At 35.6% G+C, this 15,964-nt stretch overlaps 1 protein-coding gene across 4 annotated transcripts in view; it reads right to left on the reverse strand.

The window, feature by feature from the left end:
* Positions 1–15,376, reverse strand: part of LOC143239353 (small EDRK-rich factor 2-like) — an 18,265-nt gene extending 2,889 nt beyond the window's left edge. Inside the window, exons 1-3 of one of the 4 annotated variants that reach the window (XM_076480354.1) lie at positions 15,019–15,166; positions 10,570–11,338; positions 1,802–1,925 (exon numbers count right to left, since the gene is read on the reverse strand). In XM_076480354.1, the coding sequence (XP_076336469.1) occupies positions 1,802–1,890 (89 nt within the window). In that variant the 5' untranslated portion in view covers positions 1,891–1,925; positions 10,570–11,338; positions 15,019–15,166. Of the gene's footprint in view, positions 1–1,801; positions 1,943–10,569; positions 11,339–15,018 lie in introns of those variants that run through there. The other 3 variants (XM_076480343.1, XM_076480362.1, XM_076480368.1) reach the window with 3 other exon arrangements.
* Between the last annotated feature and the right edge of the window lie 588 nt (positions 15,377–15,964).

Below are 15,964 nucleotides of genomic sequence, written 5' to 3' on the forward strand. Positions count from 1 at the left end.
CCAGCAGAGTCATTTCCAAAAGGGGAATAGTTGTAATTGCTAGTAACTGTTGGTAACGAAATTTAGTCAATGGCTTTACAGATACTGGATACTGTCCCTGCCTCTGTAAGAAGCTTAATTTAACTTGATGAAAGATGAAAACTGAATGACATCACCATGTTTTATGCATGGTAGCTTGTAACAATGCAAAGGTGTGTGTTCATAGAGATCTATGAAATGACACTTGTGTATTACAAGGAGTCGTGACTTCTCTACATGTATTCTGGGTTCTGTTTTGCTGGCATTGGATGTTTTGTTTTAGTAGAACCACAGTTCACCTGCTACTAAAGCCACACTGATGGATATCTTCCACAATATGTTTATCCTCAAAGATACCAACAGTTGAAACAAGAGTAGACACAAAACCTTCATCTGGGAAAAACAGCATCACTGATAAACTTATGTATCCTTACATATCTTGAACTAATTTCTATTAGAAAGAACCAAGTTAACACCAGACAGCCAGAGTGATGGCTTTACCTGATATTTTGTGGGGTTGGTTAAGAATTCTGGCAGCTGTTTTAACTACAAAAACATTCAACCTTATGTTTACATACTTTTATGGGAACACTCAGTGTCCTGTAGAAACCAATCTGACCATCACATCTTTAGACCTAAGCAGATTGGTGTATCTTCCAGGCATAGGGTTGAATGAGGTTGCTGTGATACCAGTTTTTTTTTTTTTAAACCATTCCTCTCATCAAAACATCCACTGAGTTAGAGGTGTAGGTGGAAGCTTGCAAGTCTTTATCAACTTAAAATCTTAAGCCACCAAGTTAATTTATACAAAAATAAATGCTGTAACATAAAGATACAGCTTTCATTAACTCAATAATCAAAAGAATAGAAGGTTTTATAGGCCCTTCTACCAAATTTCTTTAGCAAACATCCAATTTACTAACTTGAACCAGACATAATATTACTATTACATGTACCAAAATAAATTTTTTACACTTTTCTAAAGAATTATTATCAGTTCCTTAAAATTTTTATTATAGGTTTTGTTTACTGTTATAGTGAAGAACTATCCTTTTTTTCTAGTTCTGTTTTTGAAAAATACTTTTGTCAAATATAAAATTACATGTGTGTTCAGATCAGATTTTACAGGACATTTTCATACACAAATAAGAACACCTTCACCATATAGGTTTTACAGGTTAAACTGTAAGTCTGCCCAGCTTTATTGTAATGACTTTTTATATCAAATATTCTCTTTTAATACCACAGACAGTACTCTATAAATGAGTTGTTGCTCCACAGTAGGGTGGTATTAGTTTTTAAGGCTAATGCTATCCTAAATTTTCCTCTTTGCATGTTTTCCCACTTCCCTGGAGAACATTGAGAACTCCTTTATTTAAAATGTTGGGTCCTTTCACTCTTTATCACCTAACAGCCTCACTCTATAGATGCATGTGATGTATATCCTCTAGCCATACATCTAAATAAGTCACCATTTCATCAGTTGTTAAACATGTCAATCATGATATTGAAGTGGCAATACTTTAATAAATTAGCATATGTAAATTTTTGTTATGGAATGCAATTTACCATCTATGTTTTATGTAGTTTAGTGTATTTGGAAATTATGCCAATTTAATTAACAATAAAGAAACGTCTTCCTTTCAGAAGTGCCAAGGTCATAGGTTTCTTTGTGTTTTAACAACTTTTGTGATCCAAAAGGCTTTCCAAATAGCAGAAAACACACTCCTACCAGTTAGTATAAAGAAACAATCAGATAAGGTAGTTAAAGTGTTATAATTACCTGTGTTTACGTTCTTCAAGCGTAAGTCCTTTATTTCCATCTTTCTTATCAGAACCTTTCTTCTTGGACAGCTCCTGTTGTTTCTTCATGGCCTTCTGTCGAGCCAATTCACGCTGGTTCCCACCTAAACATTTACAGAAACTGAGAAATGTTTGTCAAATTATATTTTGGATTATTTTATTTATCCATGAATTAAAGTTTAACAAGCATCACCATTTCTAGAGCTCATGAAACAGAATGAAACATTCTGGGTCTACATGGATCTATTTAAATTTCCAAGTTAATAAAATGTCTTTTGTTTGTTTTTCCTATATGGCATATTCAACAGTGATAATACAATTACAGAAGAAACACTTAATGTAACTTACTAACTTTTTACCCTTCAAAAAGCATGTGCAAAATTTCTTTCTTTATATGTACTAAATGATGTTGAGTTTGTTGTATGTGGCAAGCATTTGTTTTAAACAAAACAGATTAAAAAGTTCTGTATTCAATGACAACATTGGATGTTATATTCTTTAATAAGGTACATTTGAAATGCTGGTTTTTACTAATATGTTCAAAAATATTTTGCATTATAAATAAGGAATGAAGATTATATATTCCAGTTGTTAATTTTGTTAAGAGTGTTTCACAGCCAATTTTGACAAAATAAAAGTTTCTTGTTCTGTACAATTTTATTAACTTGACCAGATGTAAGCAAGTTGTTAGATTCTAAAATGTAGTAAAAACTGATTGATTAATGGTATTTAACTGATTAACTGACAGCCCCATCAACTGATTAGTACATGGTTCCTCAAACCATGATGTGTACAGTACAAATAAATAAATGTTAACAATTTGAAGCAACAGGTGGATGGACTGGTTGGAACTACAAAGGGTGAATTATGCACTAAAACTGGGCTATACTTAATGCAGATTAGATAGTAGAATGTTGAAGGAAGCTGTAAGCATACTTGTTACATGTTTTAACTGTACAGCTGTGAAGGATTCATTGATTGGTTTGGTGTTTTATGGCACAAAGCAGCTAGACTATCTGTGTCAAACATCCGGTTAAAAGTTAAAGTAAATTTAGTAAAATTCATAAGGAAATTAAGGTACAACAAAACAAATAAAAAAAAACCATAAATAACATAAAACCAATGTTTATATCTAGTCTACAATGTTAAGAGAAAAACTATAGTAATACAAGTTGTAAAGGACTTTCTGTAGCATAATTGTAATTATCATAATTTGCCAAGAAGACTGACAGGTAAGTACAAAAACCACCATCAGTCACCTGAAGTTGGCCTTTCCAGTCCTGGTTCAGAGTTATTTGATGTTATGGCCATTTTCAAAAAGCAAAGTAATAAAAGTTTCAAAAGACTTGTCACAAAATTTTAATGATAACTTGCCAGGATGATTAACGGAAAATTCAAAGGCAGCGTTATTCACCTGACATTGGCCTTTCCAGTCCTGGTTTTGAGTTATTTGATGTTACGGCCATTTTCCAATTTCAAATCGAACTAGATGCACTATGATTCTTAAAAGGGAATCACATTAAAGGTTTAATGTATAAATTAAAAAACTTAAATGGCATTAGAAAGATTAACGGCCTTTGAAAAACAAAAAAACATTTCCAAGGTAGTGTTACCATCACCAATAACACTGTCTAACATTATAGATAAACCTTAGGACAGAACATGTTTAAAATGGTGCCGCTGTTGAGTCATAACGATGGCGAGAAAGTAAAATGTGGCTTATTGTTACCTGAGTGTTACACAGACTACACACTGGTGCATCAGTCCTATATAATAGAAAACAATGAGTTTAAAAACTATGACCAATGCGTAGTCCAGTTAGAACAACTTCTTCCTTCTGAACCTTACGGAAGCAAGATGGCCAAAGTTCAATATAGGGTTTTATTTGAAAAAGCTTGTTTTCACGTTGCTCACTCCAAGTCGACTGCCAGCAGGCACAGAGCTGAGCCTTGAATACAGGACCATAGTTCATGAATGGAAAAGGCACAACAGTGACAGTGCCAGAGCAGATAGATTTATCTGCGGTGTCGGCAAGCTCGTTTCCATGAATACCAACATGGCCCTGTATCCAGAAAAACTGGATAGAAGTAGATATTAAAGAGAAATAGGCAAGTCGATTTTGAATATTGGAAAGAACAGGGTGTGAACTAATGTGAAGGGATTTATAGGGCCAGTAGATAACTAAGCGAGTCAGTATAAATAGTGCAGTTTGAGTACTGCTTAGCTTCTATGTGATCAAGGGCAAGAGAAATGGCATAAATTTCAGCAGTGAACACAGAAGCTGTAGAAGGGATTTTGCTCACAACCACTGAACCAAAACAAACAATGGCAGAGCCCACATAGTCACCTGATTTTGAACCATCTGTATAAATAGGAATGAAAGGATGGTTTGAAAGATGTTCAGCAAATAACAGACAGTATTTTCAATTGGGAGTGTCTGCTTTTCTCAGATGACTTAAAGATAGGTCACATTTGGGGATTGTACGAAGCCATGGTGGGATGGGCTGACCAGTGGATACAGCAATGTTATCCAAGGACAGACACAATTCATCAAACTGTGCTTGGATATGAAGAACAAAAGGAGTAATAGCAGATTGTCTGTTCTGGAAAATTATGGCCCAGCAAGGAAAGAAAACACATCCCCATGTGGGATGCTTTGGTAAGGAACGAACTTTTAAAGTATATAGTAAAGACAGTTACATATGGCAGAGGTGCAAAGAAGGTTTGTGAGCCTCTATGTATAAGCTCTGAACTGGAGAAGTGCAGAAAGACTCAGTGCAGAGCCAAAATCCTAAATGATGAATTGGGTCCAGCAGAGGTCCTAGCAGAGCCATAGACCAGTGACCCATAGTTGAGTTTCGATTGAATAAGAGCATGATATATCTTTAGCATAGAACACCAATCTGCTCCCCAAGTGGTGGGAGAGAGGACACGGAGGATGTTCAGTGCTCTTGTACATTTGACCCATCACTGCTTGATGTGTGGTATAAAGGTCAGCTTATGGTCAAAGCTAAGCCCCAAGAACTTTGTCTCGGGGACCACAGGCAGCACAACTTCACTGATAGGGATTTCAAGATCAGGGTGAATAACCCGTTGGCAGTAAAACTGCATGCAAATGGTTTTAGAGAAGCTAAAGCCATTTGCTGTGATCCACTTCAGTAGACATTTGAGGGCAATCTGTAGCTGCTGCTGAATATACATCATGTTCGACAACTGACATGAAATATGAAAGTCATCAACATACAGCCTGTTTGCAACATTGAAAGGGAGTTGTTCAGTGATGGCATTAATATTTATACTGAAAAGTACAAAACTCAAAACACAGCTCTGAGGGACTCCAAGTTCCTGTAGAAAAGAACAGATAAGTGTCGAACTTGCTTGAATTTGGAATCACCCGACAAATGGCCATGTAACCCATATATATATATGGAGGTCTTTCAAAATACCATACCTCCAAGTTGTATCATAAACCTTCTCAAACGTCAAAGAATATTGATACAAGATGTTATCATTTGAGAAAGGCTTCTTTGATTGACATTTCAAGTCAAATCAGATGGTTCACAGTGGAGTGCTGTTGTCGGAAACCACACTGGGTGGAGGAGAGGAGGTTGTTTGATTTGAGGAACCACACAAGATGAGCATTAACCATCCTCTCCAAGGTCTTACAGAGACAGCTCATGAAAACAACTGGTCAATAGTTAGAAGGAATCTTAGGATCCTTCCCAAGCTTAGAGAAAGGCAGGACAACAGCATGGTGCCAGGCATCAGGAAAAACATTCTCCTGCCAGATCCAGTTAAAAACAATCAGAAGAATAGCAAGAAAAGCATGAGATAGATGGTGCAGCATTTCATAGTGTACATCATCAGGTCGAACCGAGGTAGGGCCAGTTTGAGTTTCATCAGTGTAAAGGGACAATTATAGTCGTAGAGACAATGAGTTTGAAAGAAAAGAGGTGATTGCTCTGCTCAAGTCTTGATGGCTAAGAAGGTGGAGGAAGAAGCAGAAGTACTAAACACCTGGCAAAAGCTTTCACCTAGAGTATCGGCGATGCTTTGGGTATCTGCTACTTCTTGGCCAACACAGAGCAAGATTGAAAGTGGGACTGAATTATGTTGCCCACTGACCTTTTGAAACTTGTCCCATATGACTTTGGAACTGGTTGTGAGCTTAATCCAAGATTCTTTCTGGCTTTGATGTCTTACCCACCAAGCACGTGCATGGGCCTGCTGGAAAGTGATGCAGTTCAAGTGTGGAATATCTACAGAAAGTATCCCAAACCTGTTTTTGAGCCTTCCATGCCATGTGGCAGTCAGGATTCCACCATGGACAAGGATATCATGGAAAACATGTTGAGGTTTTAGGAATAAATTGAGGAGCTGCTTGTATAATACAGTCAGTACTGCTGCCACACAGTCATCGATTGATGGCAGGATCAAGTTCTGCGAGAGCATTGAAAGAGGGCCAGTTTGCATGATCTAGCTTCAATCAGGGCATGTGGGTCAGGTGGCATCGACCACAGCCAGTCTCTCTCAAAATTATAGGAAAATTATCACTGCCTCGTGGATTATTGTTAACCCTCCATGAAAAATGGGAGAATAGTGAAGGACAGCAAACTAAGAGATCAATAGCAGTAAAGGACTGACCAGGTGCATGAAAATACGTAGAAAAATTAGTAGTGAAAAAGAAAGGTCGTGATCAGAGAGCATATCCTCTACAGAGCGACCCCTCCCATCAATGTTAGCACTTTCCCAGAGGGGATGATGTCCAATAAAGTTTCTTAGGATTACAAATGGAGATGACAACTGTTCAATGAGAGCATCAAGGTCTTTCCAGGCAACAGGTAGAGAGAACAAACAGTGATAATATGACCCAAGGAAACACAGATGGCTACGGCCTCCAAGGGTGTGTCGAGTGGCAAAGACAGGGTGGGCACATGCTGATCAACCAACAGTGCCATCCCCTTCATGCACTCATCCATCACACAGCCTGTCATTTCTCTACAAAAAAAAACTGCTGAATAGTGACTGTATTGGCAGGTTTCAGAAATGTTTTCTGTAAGGAAAGACATACAGAATAGTAAGAAGCAATCAATGTTTTGATGTCATCCAGATTAAAATGTAAACCTCAACAGTTCCATTGTATTAAAGTGGCTATTTTTATTTATGTGTAGGTGAACTGAGTGAAGAACCCTTCTATTTACAACCATGCCTTTTTTCTTTACTGACTTTAGTGGAGGGAGGTCTATAGACCTCCATGGAGCTTGCCCTGAGCCGATTGGGCACGTTTTTGGTCTTGGAAAAGGATTCCAGTAAATGAGGACATGAACGAATGATCATTTTGCATCTTGGGGTGGGAGAAGAAGATGTACCCGAGGAAATGTCTGTACCCAAAACCAAAGGAAGAGGATCTTGGAGTTTGTTGGAATGTATGTAAGGGACAAAGATGGGTATTAGAGTTGCTTCATCAACATTTTTAGCTACAGAGGTCAAAAGACTTTTTATTTGTTTTGAGAATGATTCTTTTGTAGGCACAGAAAGATCCATCTGCACTTCCACTGTAGTAGTGGAATAAAGTGCAGCAGCATACATCTGAGATGAAGTGGTGAACAGCAACTTTCAAGCCTCAGGATAAGTAATGTTTTGAATCATTTTCAAATGCTGCACCTCTTTTTCTTCCAACCATTTATGGCAAGAATGAAAGTATGATGGGTGAGAGCCATTGCAATTGACACAATGTGGGTCCATCTCACACTCATAGGTATCATGTTCCTTGCCACCACAATGAGTACATGTCAGGGAACCACGACATGACATCTTTGAGCGACCTAACCTCTGACACTAGAAACATCGGAGAGGATTTGGAATGTATGGCCATACCCTGCAATTAAGATAAACTGCTTTGATGGTGGCAGGTGCACATGGTGATGTAAATGTCAAAACGAGGATATTTGTCGGCAGTATAACTCCCTCTTTGCGAGTGGAGATGCGCCTCACTGCAGAAACTCCTTGAGTGGAGAAATCAGCGAGAATCTCTGACTCGGGGATGTTCTTCAAATCCCTCTCAACAATAACTCCTCCTGATGAATTCAAAGTAGCATGGGATGTAACCTCAATAAGTATATCCCCAATTGCCTCTGAATGCAAGAGGAATTTGCAAGTGTGAGATGTGGATGTTTCCACCAATATGCCACCTTTACTGACTTTGAAGGGCCAGCAAGTCCCTCTAGTCCCTTCTCAATGAAAAAGGGAGACATTTGCCCTAAAGGTTTGTCTGAAAAAGAATGTAGGATAAGAAAATGTGTTACAGATGTTGAAGATTGCTGCTCAGAATCTTCAAGATGTGATTGTTTACCTATGGATTGTTTTTTTTTTTACTATTTTATTTAATTTTTATTTGGAGGATCCATAATAAAAAAAAAGGAATATTTTGGTGCCCAATGACCCCACCCACCATAAAGCCCTATGAAGGGATGCACTACAATGCCAAACAAGGATACTGCAGCAATGCCAGGGTTTCTTGAGCACTATACCAAAACACCAGCATCAGATACAATGTCCACAATACCTATTGAGAACATCCAACACTAGTACTTGATTGACCCTAGCTCAAGTGGACCAGCCGATTGACCCAAGGGGGGCCACCCTACAGGAATTCAAGGCAAAAGTGGTGTGTTTGTGTTGGAACCCTCAACCACCAGGACCCTCTCCTCCCCTTCACGAGTCGAGTCGCCACAAACACGTGGGTGGATATTTAGATCCCAGCAGAGATAAACTGAAACAGAACAGAACATTCCCTGTGAGGTCCCCTCACCACAAACAGAAATCCATACTGAGGAGTGTTAAGAAAGAAAACTGTGTGTCCCAATCTTGTTAGCAAATATCATGAATTTAATACATGTGAACATTTAATTACCTTTTAAATTAAAATCTTCTAGTTATTTGAAATTATAAGATGTAATGTATATTACATAATAAATCAAAGACTCACCCGAGACGACCAGTATTATGTATTATAATTTATCTTACGAACACAACAACTAACTTGGATAAATTTGCTAAGATTGAGCAATTTTATATTAGACAAGTATTGAGACTAAACAAGACTTACATTTGCTTATGCTGTTACTACAGCTGATATTTCAGACAGTAAATGAACAGTTAGCATATTCCTAATTGCTAAAATACTAATGCACAAGTAAAAATACTTCAAATGGAACAATGCTGTCATTATTATTCTACACTACAAGTTTTGTCTAATGAATATTACCTCACTTCAGCACTTTAATTTAAAAAATTTAATTATATAAATTATGTTATATTAAATATAAGAAAATAACTATCTTCAATGTTAAAAACAAAGTTTTACTTAGTTACATTTTATTGTATTAGGTCAATGTACTCAGTTTGTTCAAGTGTATAGATTATTAATAGTGAAACAGGCTCATGTTTATTTTATAATTATTTATAATATTACAGGCTCCACCATTCCTCTTTCTTATTTATTCTAGCCAGTATACAATGTAAAGGATAATGGGGAAGAAATAATGAAAAAAGTGTAATAATTTATTAATAAAGTAAATAAATGACTATACAATACACAAAGCAGCTGTTGACTGTAGCAACGAAGGTTATACATCCAGGAGAGTTGAGTAATAGGACAACTCCCAAGGGTATCAGCTGTATATCTGGTTTATGCACGTTAAAATCCCAGTTAGAATCCCAATTTAACAGTCTAGTGCAGTAGAAGCAGACAAACTGATGGGAATGGAATGACAGACTTTTGAAGTCACTGCAAACATCAACTTTATTACAGTCAATAAACCCAAACAGCAGGAAGACTGTGGCTTAACATCTTAGACTTAGATCTCATCCATGTTTCATCTGTGTATTTCTTGAAATGGAAGCTGTTTCTTTTATTAGGCAGTGTCCAAAAGCCCTTACTCATGAAAACAGCCGAGAAACAAGAGGTCTCAAAAACCTATTCAGACTAAATGAATCTAGAGCCATCATGAGTCAGTAAAAAATTATGAATGATAATCAAAATAAACACAACCAGAAGAGAACACACATGGAGGACATTTGGAAAGATCAGACTGAGGCTCATAAAGCATACAATTTAGGTCAGAAGACATAATAAAGGAAAAAAAATGAGACCAATATAATACAGCAGAATTCAATAAAGTCACTGCAAGATTTCAACAAAAAAAATCAAAGAGAAGCAAACAACATGGAAAACCTTTTGTTTGCAATGTAATCCTGCAAACTCCAGTTACCAAACAAAAGTTTGGAAACTGACAAAAGTTCTGAGGACATCAAGTGATCTCCAGTTGATGTTAAATAATGAATGTCTTGGAACTGATGAAAACATGGTGATGCCAGTTAGAAAAAATTGGACAAATCCCTGTGTAATGTGAATGTTAAAAAGTAAATGACAAAATTTCACAGGGTGCTGGCTGACTCTTAGCCAGAAATGTCAGTTATAATGGATGAATTGCAGGGAATTCTATAAAAGAACAAAGTGTGATTTAGCATCTGTTACTTATGTTTCATGATTTAAGAAAAAACAGAAACTGTAATTTGAATTTAGAAATTAAATGTCAACTTGTATCAAATTTATGACATCTACCAACATAATTGACACAATTTTCTTTCTTAGCATAAATATATTTTAATATACAAACAATAACACAATTTATAACAATGGTTATTATAATTAATTATTTCCATACAAAACCTTTACAAACTCACAAACAATATTCAGTCTAACATCTGATCTGGAACTAATGTTTTATAGATGGTCCTGGTTTATGTTGATACACAGATACACTTTACCTGATGTGAATGCTAGCTAGCTCTGTTCTTGTTTGGTGTAATGTGGTTTACAAGCTTACTTTTCACACAGGAATACACATCTGATGTCCAATTTAACAATATACGTTACATACATTAAACTGAAACAAATTTAGATATTAAAATAAATGTATAACAGTAAATCTGTTACACATCACACTCAGATGATGTGACAGAATCCAAAATCATCTCTTTTTCACAGAACAGAAAACAGAGCTAACTGAAATAATTTGTCAATGAAGGAGTGGAAAATAGAGTAACATGTCAAAGACTGATGAATGTTATCCAATCAAATCTTACTTGTCAGTTATTTAGGTTTTGAATCTCGCATGCCCTGAAGGGGCTTGCAAGATGACCAGGAGCATTCAGAAACTTTTGTTTCTCTTCAGCCCGAGTGAAGAAATAAGGTTTGATTTAAAGTGTAGATGCATACTGAGCATACATGGGGGAATGGTAAATTCACTAGACCTTTAGGCAGGTTTAAAAATGTATTAGAATTAAGGTAGAAGTTGGAGAGAAGGCTGTTAGCATTGGGAGAAACAAGCTGGAGGAGGCTGGAAGTAGTGTGTTCTTGGCGGGACTGCTGCTGGTTAGACAGGGCTTGAAAGACGGCTGGTAAATCCATATGATGCAGAAGAGACCAAAGCTGTGACGAAGCAACGAGTTCCTGGATTAACAAAATGAACATGATAAGTGGCTTACTGGAGAGAGAAGTTATGGCTAAACAGTAATTTACCAGCTTAACTGTGAATGGCAGTTTTTCACTTTCAGTATATATTTCATATGACTTAAACTTAATTTTAGACAATTACAAGAGAAGGCACTTTTTCACAGCAGAGATCACAGGACCTAATGACAAAGGAGAATAATTTGGTTGTGGGAGAAAATAGGAATACCTTAAGAAAACCCACTTTCATGGGCAGAATGCTAAATGAACTACCCTGACCATTCCTGAGAGTGGCTGAAAAGGAAAGCTAGGCTAATACAACATCACAGGAATTGAAACTGACAAACATAATAATATAGAAAAGGCTAGTATTGTGAGTGATGTAAAAATGAACACAAATGTGGTATAGGTGAATTAGCCAGTAGAGAAACAGAAGTCATTATTGGTCTGAAGTTTCTTGTCTTTCCTTACAATTGTAGTTTGTGTCTCCTGCTGGCAAATTGCAAGTAGGTTGTCCATTGAGGCTGATAGTTGAGACACATGCTATTTGAGTCTGGCTTGTGCATGTGGTTAGCTTGGGGGCAGCTGGAGTCTGGCTGAATTTGTTGAATTTCTTCAGAGTTGACTTGGACTGTCTGGATAGTTGTCTTTGAGGTAGATCTACAGGCATTATTGGTAGTTAAGTTATAGACAGTGAAGGGACTGTAGAGTTAATATTATGTGGGAAAACATATTTGTAGAACTTGTTCACTTGTTGTGGTGGTGGTCCTTGGTGAGGACATTCGGCTCTGTATTGGAAGACATATAGGAAATAACTGTGAATCAAGATATATTCGGCTACTTGTTTACAACAGGTTACCACTTTTATGAAGTGAAAAGGTTGGCCAGTGATTTGGGAGCAGAATCGGTGAACAGCATGCAAGCTTGAAGAGGTGGCAACTTCAAGTTAGTATTGAACTTCATTTGGGAGATAGATAAGTGAATGTCTCTTAAGGAATGGCTTTTAGTGGCAGAACACCATACATTAATGTTGGCATTCCAAAATTTACATAGAAAAATGGAGTGTCCATGGTGGAGAGCTGAAGAAAAACTCTGTCGCGTCATAGCATCCTTGTTTGCATCTGGTCACTTGAAACATTAGGCTAGTAATGGTCGATAAAGGAGAAAATTTGTCAATGGGTGAAGTCAGGTGGTAGTTCATCAAGGATTACCAGGGGAATGTGAAAATCTAGCGAGGTAGAGTTTGATGGGTGCATCTTAGCAGCTAATAATTCATATATTTTTACATCTCAACTACAATACTATGAATGAATTTTTTTATTCTTGCAACTAGCTGCGTTCTTCATTGAGCCACGACCCAAGTGATCCACCACTTAGAGTCGTGATAGATTGACTGATCAATGTTCAATATGAATGGTATTATTGTCCAAACCCTTCAAATACCATCTCACAATGTAGGAAATATATATTAACAGTAATGTCTATTGTTTGGGTAAATGTCAAGGAAAGTTAGAAAAACAAAAGAAACTGTTCACCAAAATTAGATGGGTAAGACCAAAGAAATTAAAAAACTTAAATGTTGAGGCAGTTACATACTATATCAAGCAGCAGAGACAGAGTTATTAAAATTTTATTTTTTCTAAGAAGGTGATAAACTTACGGTATTAGTTACTACTGGCAGTAGCTGGAGCCAACACTTTACAGAGTTTAATACGACAATTGATAATTTCTTTAAAATGTTTAAATTTTAATTTTTTCCAAGGGTGTAAGAGACTAAACATTTATTTGTTGTCTGCATGTTATGACAAAAACTGTATACAATATTACAAGAGGGACATAATTACTAATTTTAGTACCATAAATCTAAAAATGTAAACACTATTCAAAGAAAAGAAAAAAAAAAAGCTTTATTAGTGAGTTTATTCTACCATTATTTTAAGCTACAAACAGTAAATTTAACTGATCTGTTAGATTATATACTGGTAAATTATGATCTAATTGTATGATTAATGTTTGAATAATCTCTCAAACAGCCCAAAGAGAACAGTTAAAGAATGAAATGTAGTTAACATCTGAAATATGAAAAACTGAATTCTGTGCAAAAAGTTTATTAATAGAGGTAAGAAAAAAAACAAATACTAAATGCTATCAATGTTGGTAGAATTACCAGTTCTTTTGCAACTGGTGCTCATATTCAGTTTAATAACCTTAAAACAACCTTTGGAGAAAAACACTGACATAGGTATATTCATTGCAAAATACATTTTGTGGTTTACAAGTTTTCAAATGCAACAAGCATCTGTCAAATTTAATTTTAAAACAATAATTTCAAAATATATAATGTGATGTTTGTCAACTATAGATCTAATAGTGGTGTTTTTGAGTTAAATCGATACTTTTGAAATGCATTATTTTGAACATGAATTTCTTGTTTAAGTCAAAAGAACGGAGAGAGAGTTGCAAAAGCTCCCATGTTAGAAATTTCACCAACAAAATGTGGTTCCATTGATTTTTTAAATTATAATTATTATATTACTTGTGCCACACATTTCTGCACTTCATGTAAAGAGAATTCTCTAAACCTGAAGTTCTGAGCTAATTTTATAGAATTTTTTATTATATTAAGTTTAATATTTAAGAAAATGAGAAGTTTTCTAAACAGTGGTCCTATGGTTCAGTATATATACATTTTGTATTGTATAACAAATTCTATTAAAATAATACATATATACCAGTTCACTTCTACAGAAAAGTTGAAATGTTCAGCTACTAGAACTTTACAAGAAAATAAGTTTTTGTTTATTAGCAACTGTCAGGAGCCACTATAAATGGCTCTATTAAATACTTCTAAAGATGCATATAAATTCATTCAAGAATGAAACAAAGTTTATTCAGGACCAAAGAAAATTATAACTGGAATAAATTCTATAGTAAACTTTAAAATCTTAAACCCAACCCATCTGTGTCAGTTTTTCATGTTTTAAAAGGTTCTCCAAAAACACCAATCCCATTACTGACAAGCAAAAGTCGGACTTATTTGCATAATACATTTATTACCTCATGGGACACTAGATCAAACAGCAAGTACTGAAACAAAATAAATTCCTTTATTAATAACAATACTAAATTATTTTCTATTAATTTCCAGTTATCACACTTCTGTGCCAACTCACAGTTCACTGAAGGACATGCCAACTCCTATAATTACATTTGAAATCAAAACTCACTTTAAAAAAAAAACAAAATTCCAAACACAGTTTTAAAAAATGCATCCCCCAAACTCCTAACAGATCTTACTAATTTACATAACCCATCTTTTTCCTCTGATTACAAAAGCATGTGATATGACTAGCTCACCACCTCCAACACCACACAAACAACATGCTACGTGGAAAATCACACCACACTACACAGTATAAGAATGTATAATTACAATCACTACCATATATTAAATAAAAAAAATAATAATCAAAACTTTTATATATTTTTCATAAAATCACTCCCACCCTGAATCCCGACGCAAATACATATACCCATTTAATTTGACACGTAACAATATAACATAAGTTTACAATGACGAAAACCTAGCGCCATCATCGTTAGGGTTAACAGTTATAATTCATTATCGAGTTTAAAGGTAACTTTTATTAGCAAAATATAAAAATTAATGAGATACCCACGTGCCATTGCGATGCTGGAACTCAATGATTAATTTTATCAGAGAGACCAACTAATGACAAACGCTGACCAGGTTACACCTTCGTCAACAGTCACCCTTTTAATTCTGCGTTAACACTTTTTCAATTTTTGAAACCTTAGCCCTATGTAGAGGCTGAGCTTCTTCCAGATAAAGTTCAAGAAAACCATATTAATCAACCAATAATATCGAAATAAAAGTGAAAGTTACAATATATAAATTTTTCCTTGTTTTAATACTACCAAAATCCATCTGGTTAAGTTTCTTCGTGATATCTTAAGATATTAATTTAAAAAGTGATGAAAATAATGTACAACGCACAAAAAAGCAAATTAAATAGTGAATATTAGTCAGCTCTCTTTCAACCATAATTACAAATATACATAAAATGTACTTTTATTTCCATTACAATAAACATATTTTCAGTAAAAATGTTTTGTTTGTGTTTTTAAGCACAAAGCTATACACCTTGCTTTTGTCAACGCCGTTGTCGAAATTATATTTTTAGCATTATAAACTAAATGAATGTTTATTTTTAAAGAAATCCTTATATGGGATTACAAAGATCGAAAAGCTAGGTTGATTGTAAATAACAGTTATTCATTTGTAATATTACTTGTAATAGTGATTTTAGACGCACAATTTGTTTTTAACTTCGCACAACGCTACACGAGGGCTAACTGCGCTAGCCATCCTTAATTTAGCAGTGTAAGACTAGAGGGAAGGCAGTTAATCCTCACTACCCGTCACCAATTCTAGGGCTACTCTTCAACCAACGAATAGTGGGACTGACCATCAAATTATAACGTTCCCATGGCTGAAAGGGCGAACATGATGGGGATTCGAAACCGCAACCCTCGGATTACGAGCCGAGTGCCTTTACCGCCTGGCCATACCGGGCCAATATGCACAGTATCTCAACTTTAACA

The sequence above is a fragment of the Tachypleus tridentatus genome, chromosome 2 (genome assembly GCF_004210375.1).
Source record: "Tachypleus tridentatus isolate NWPU-2018 chromosome 2, ASM421037v1, whole genome shotgun sequence".
NCBI lineage: Eukaryota > Metazoa > Arthropoda > Merostomata > Xiphosura > Limulidae > Tachypleus > Tachypleus tridentatus.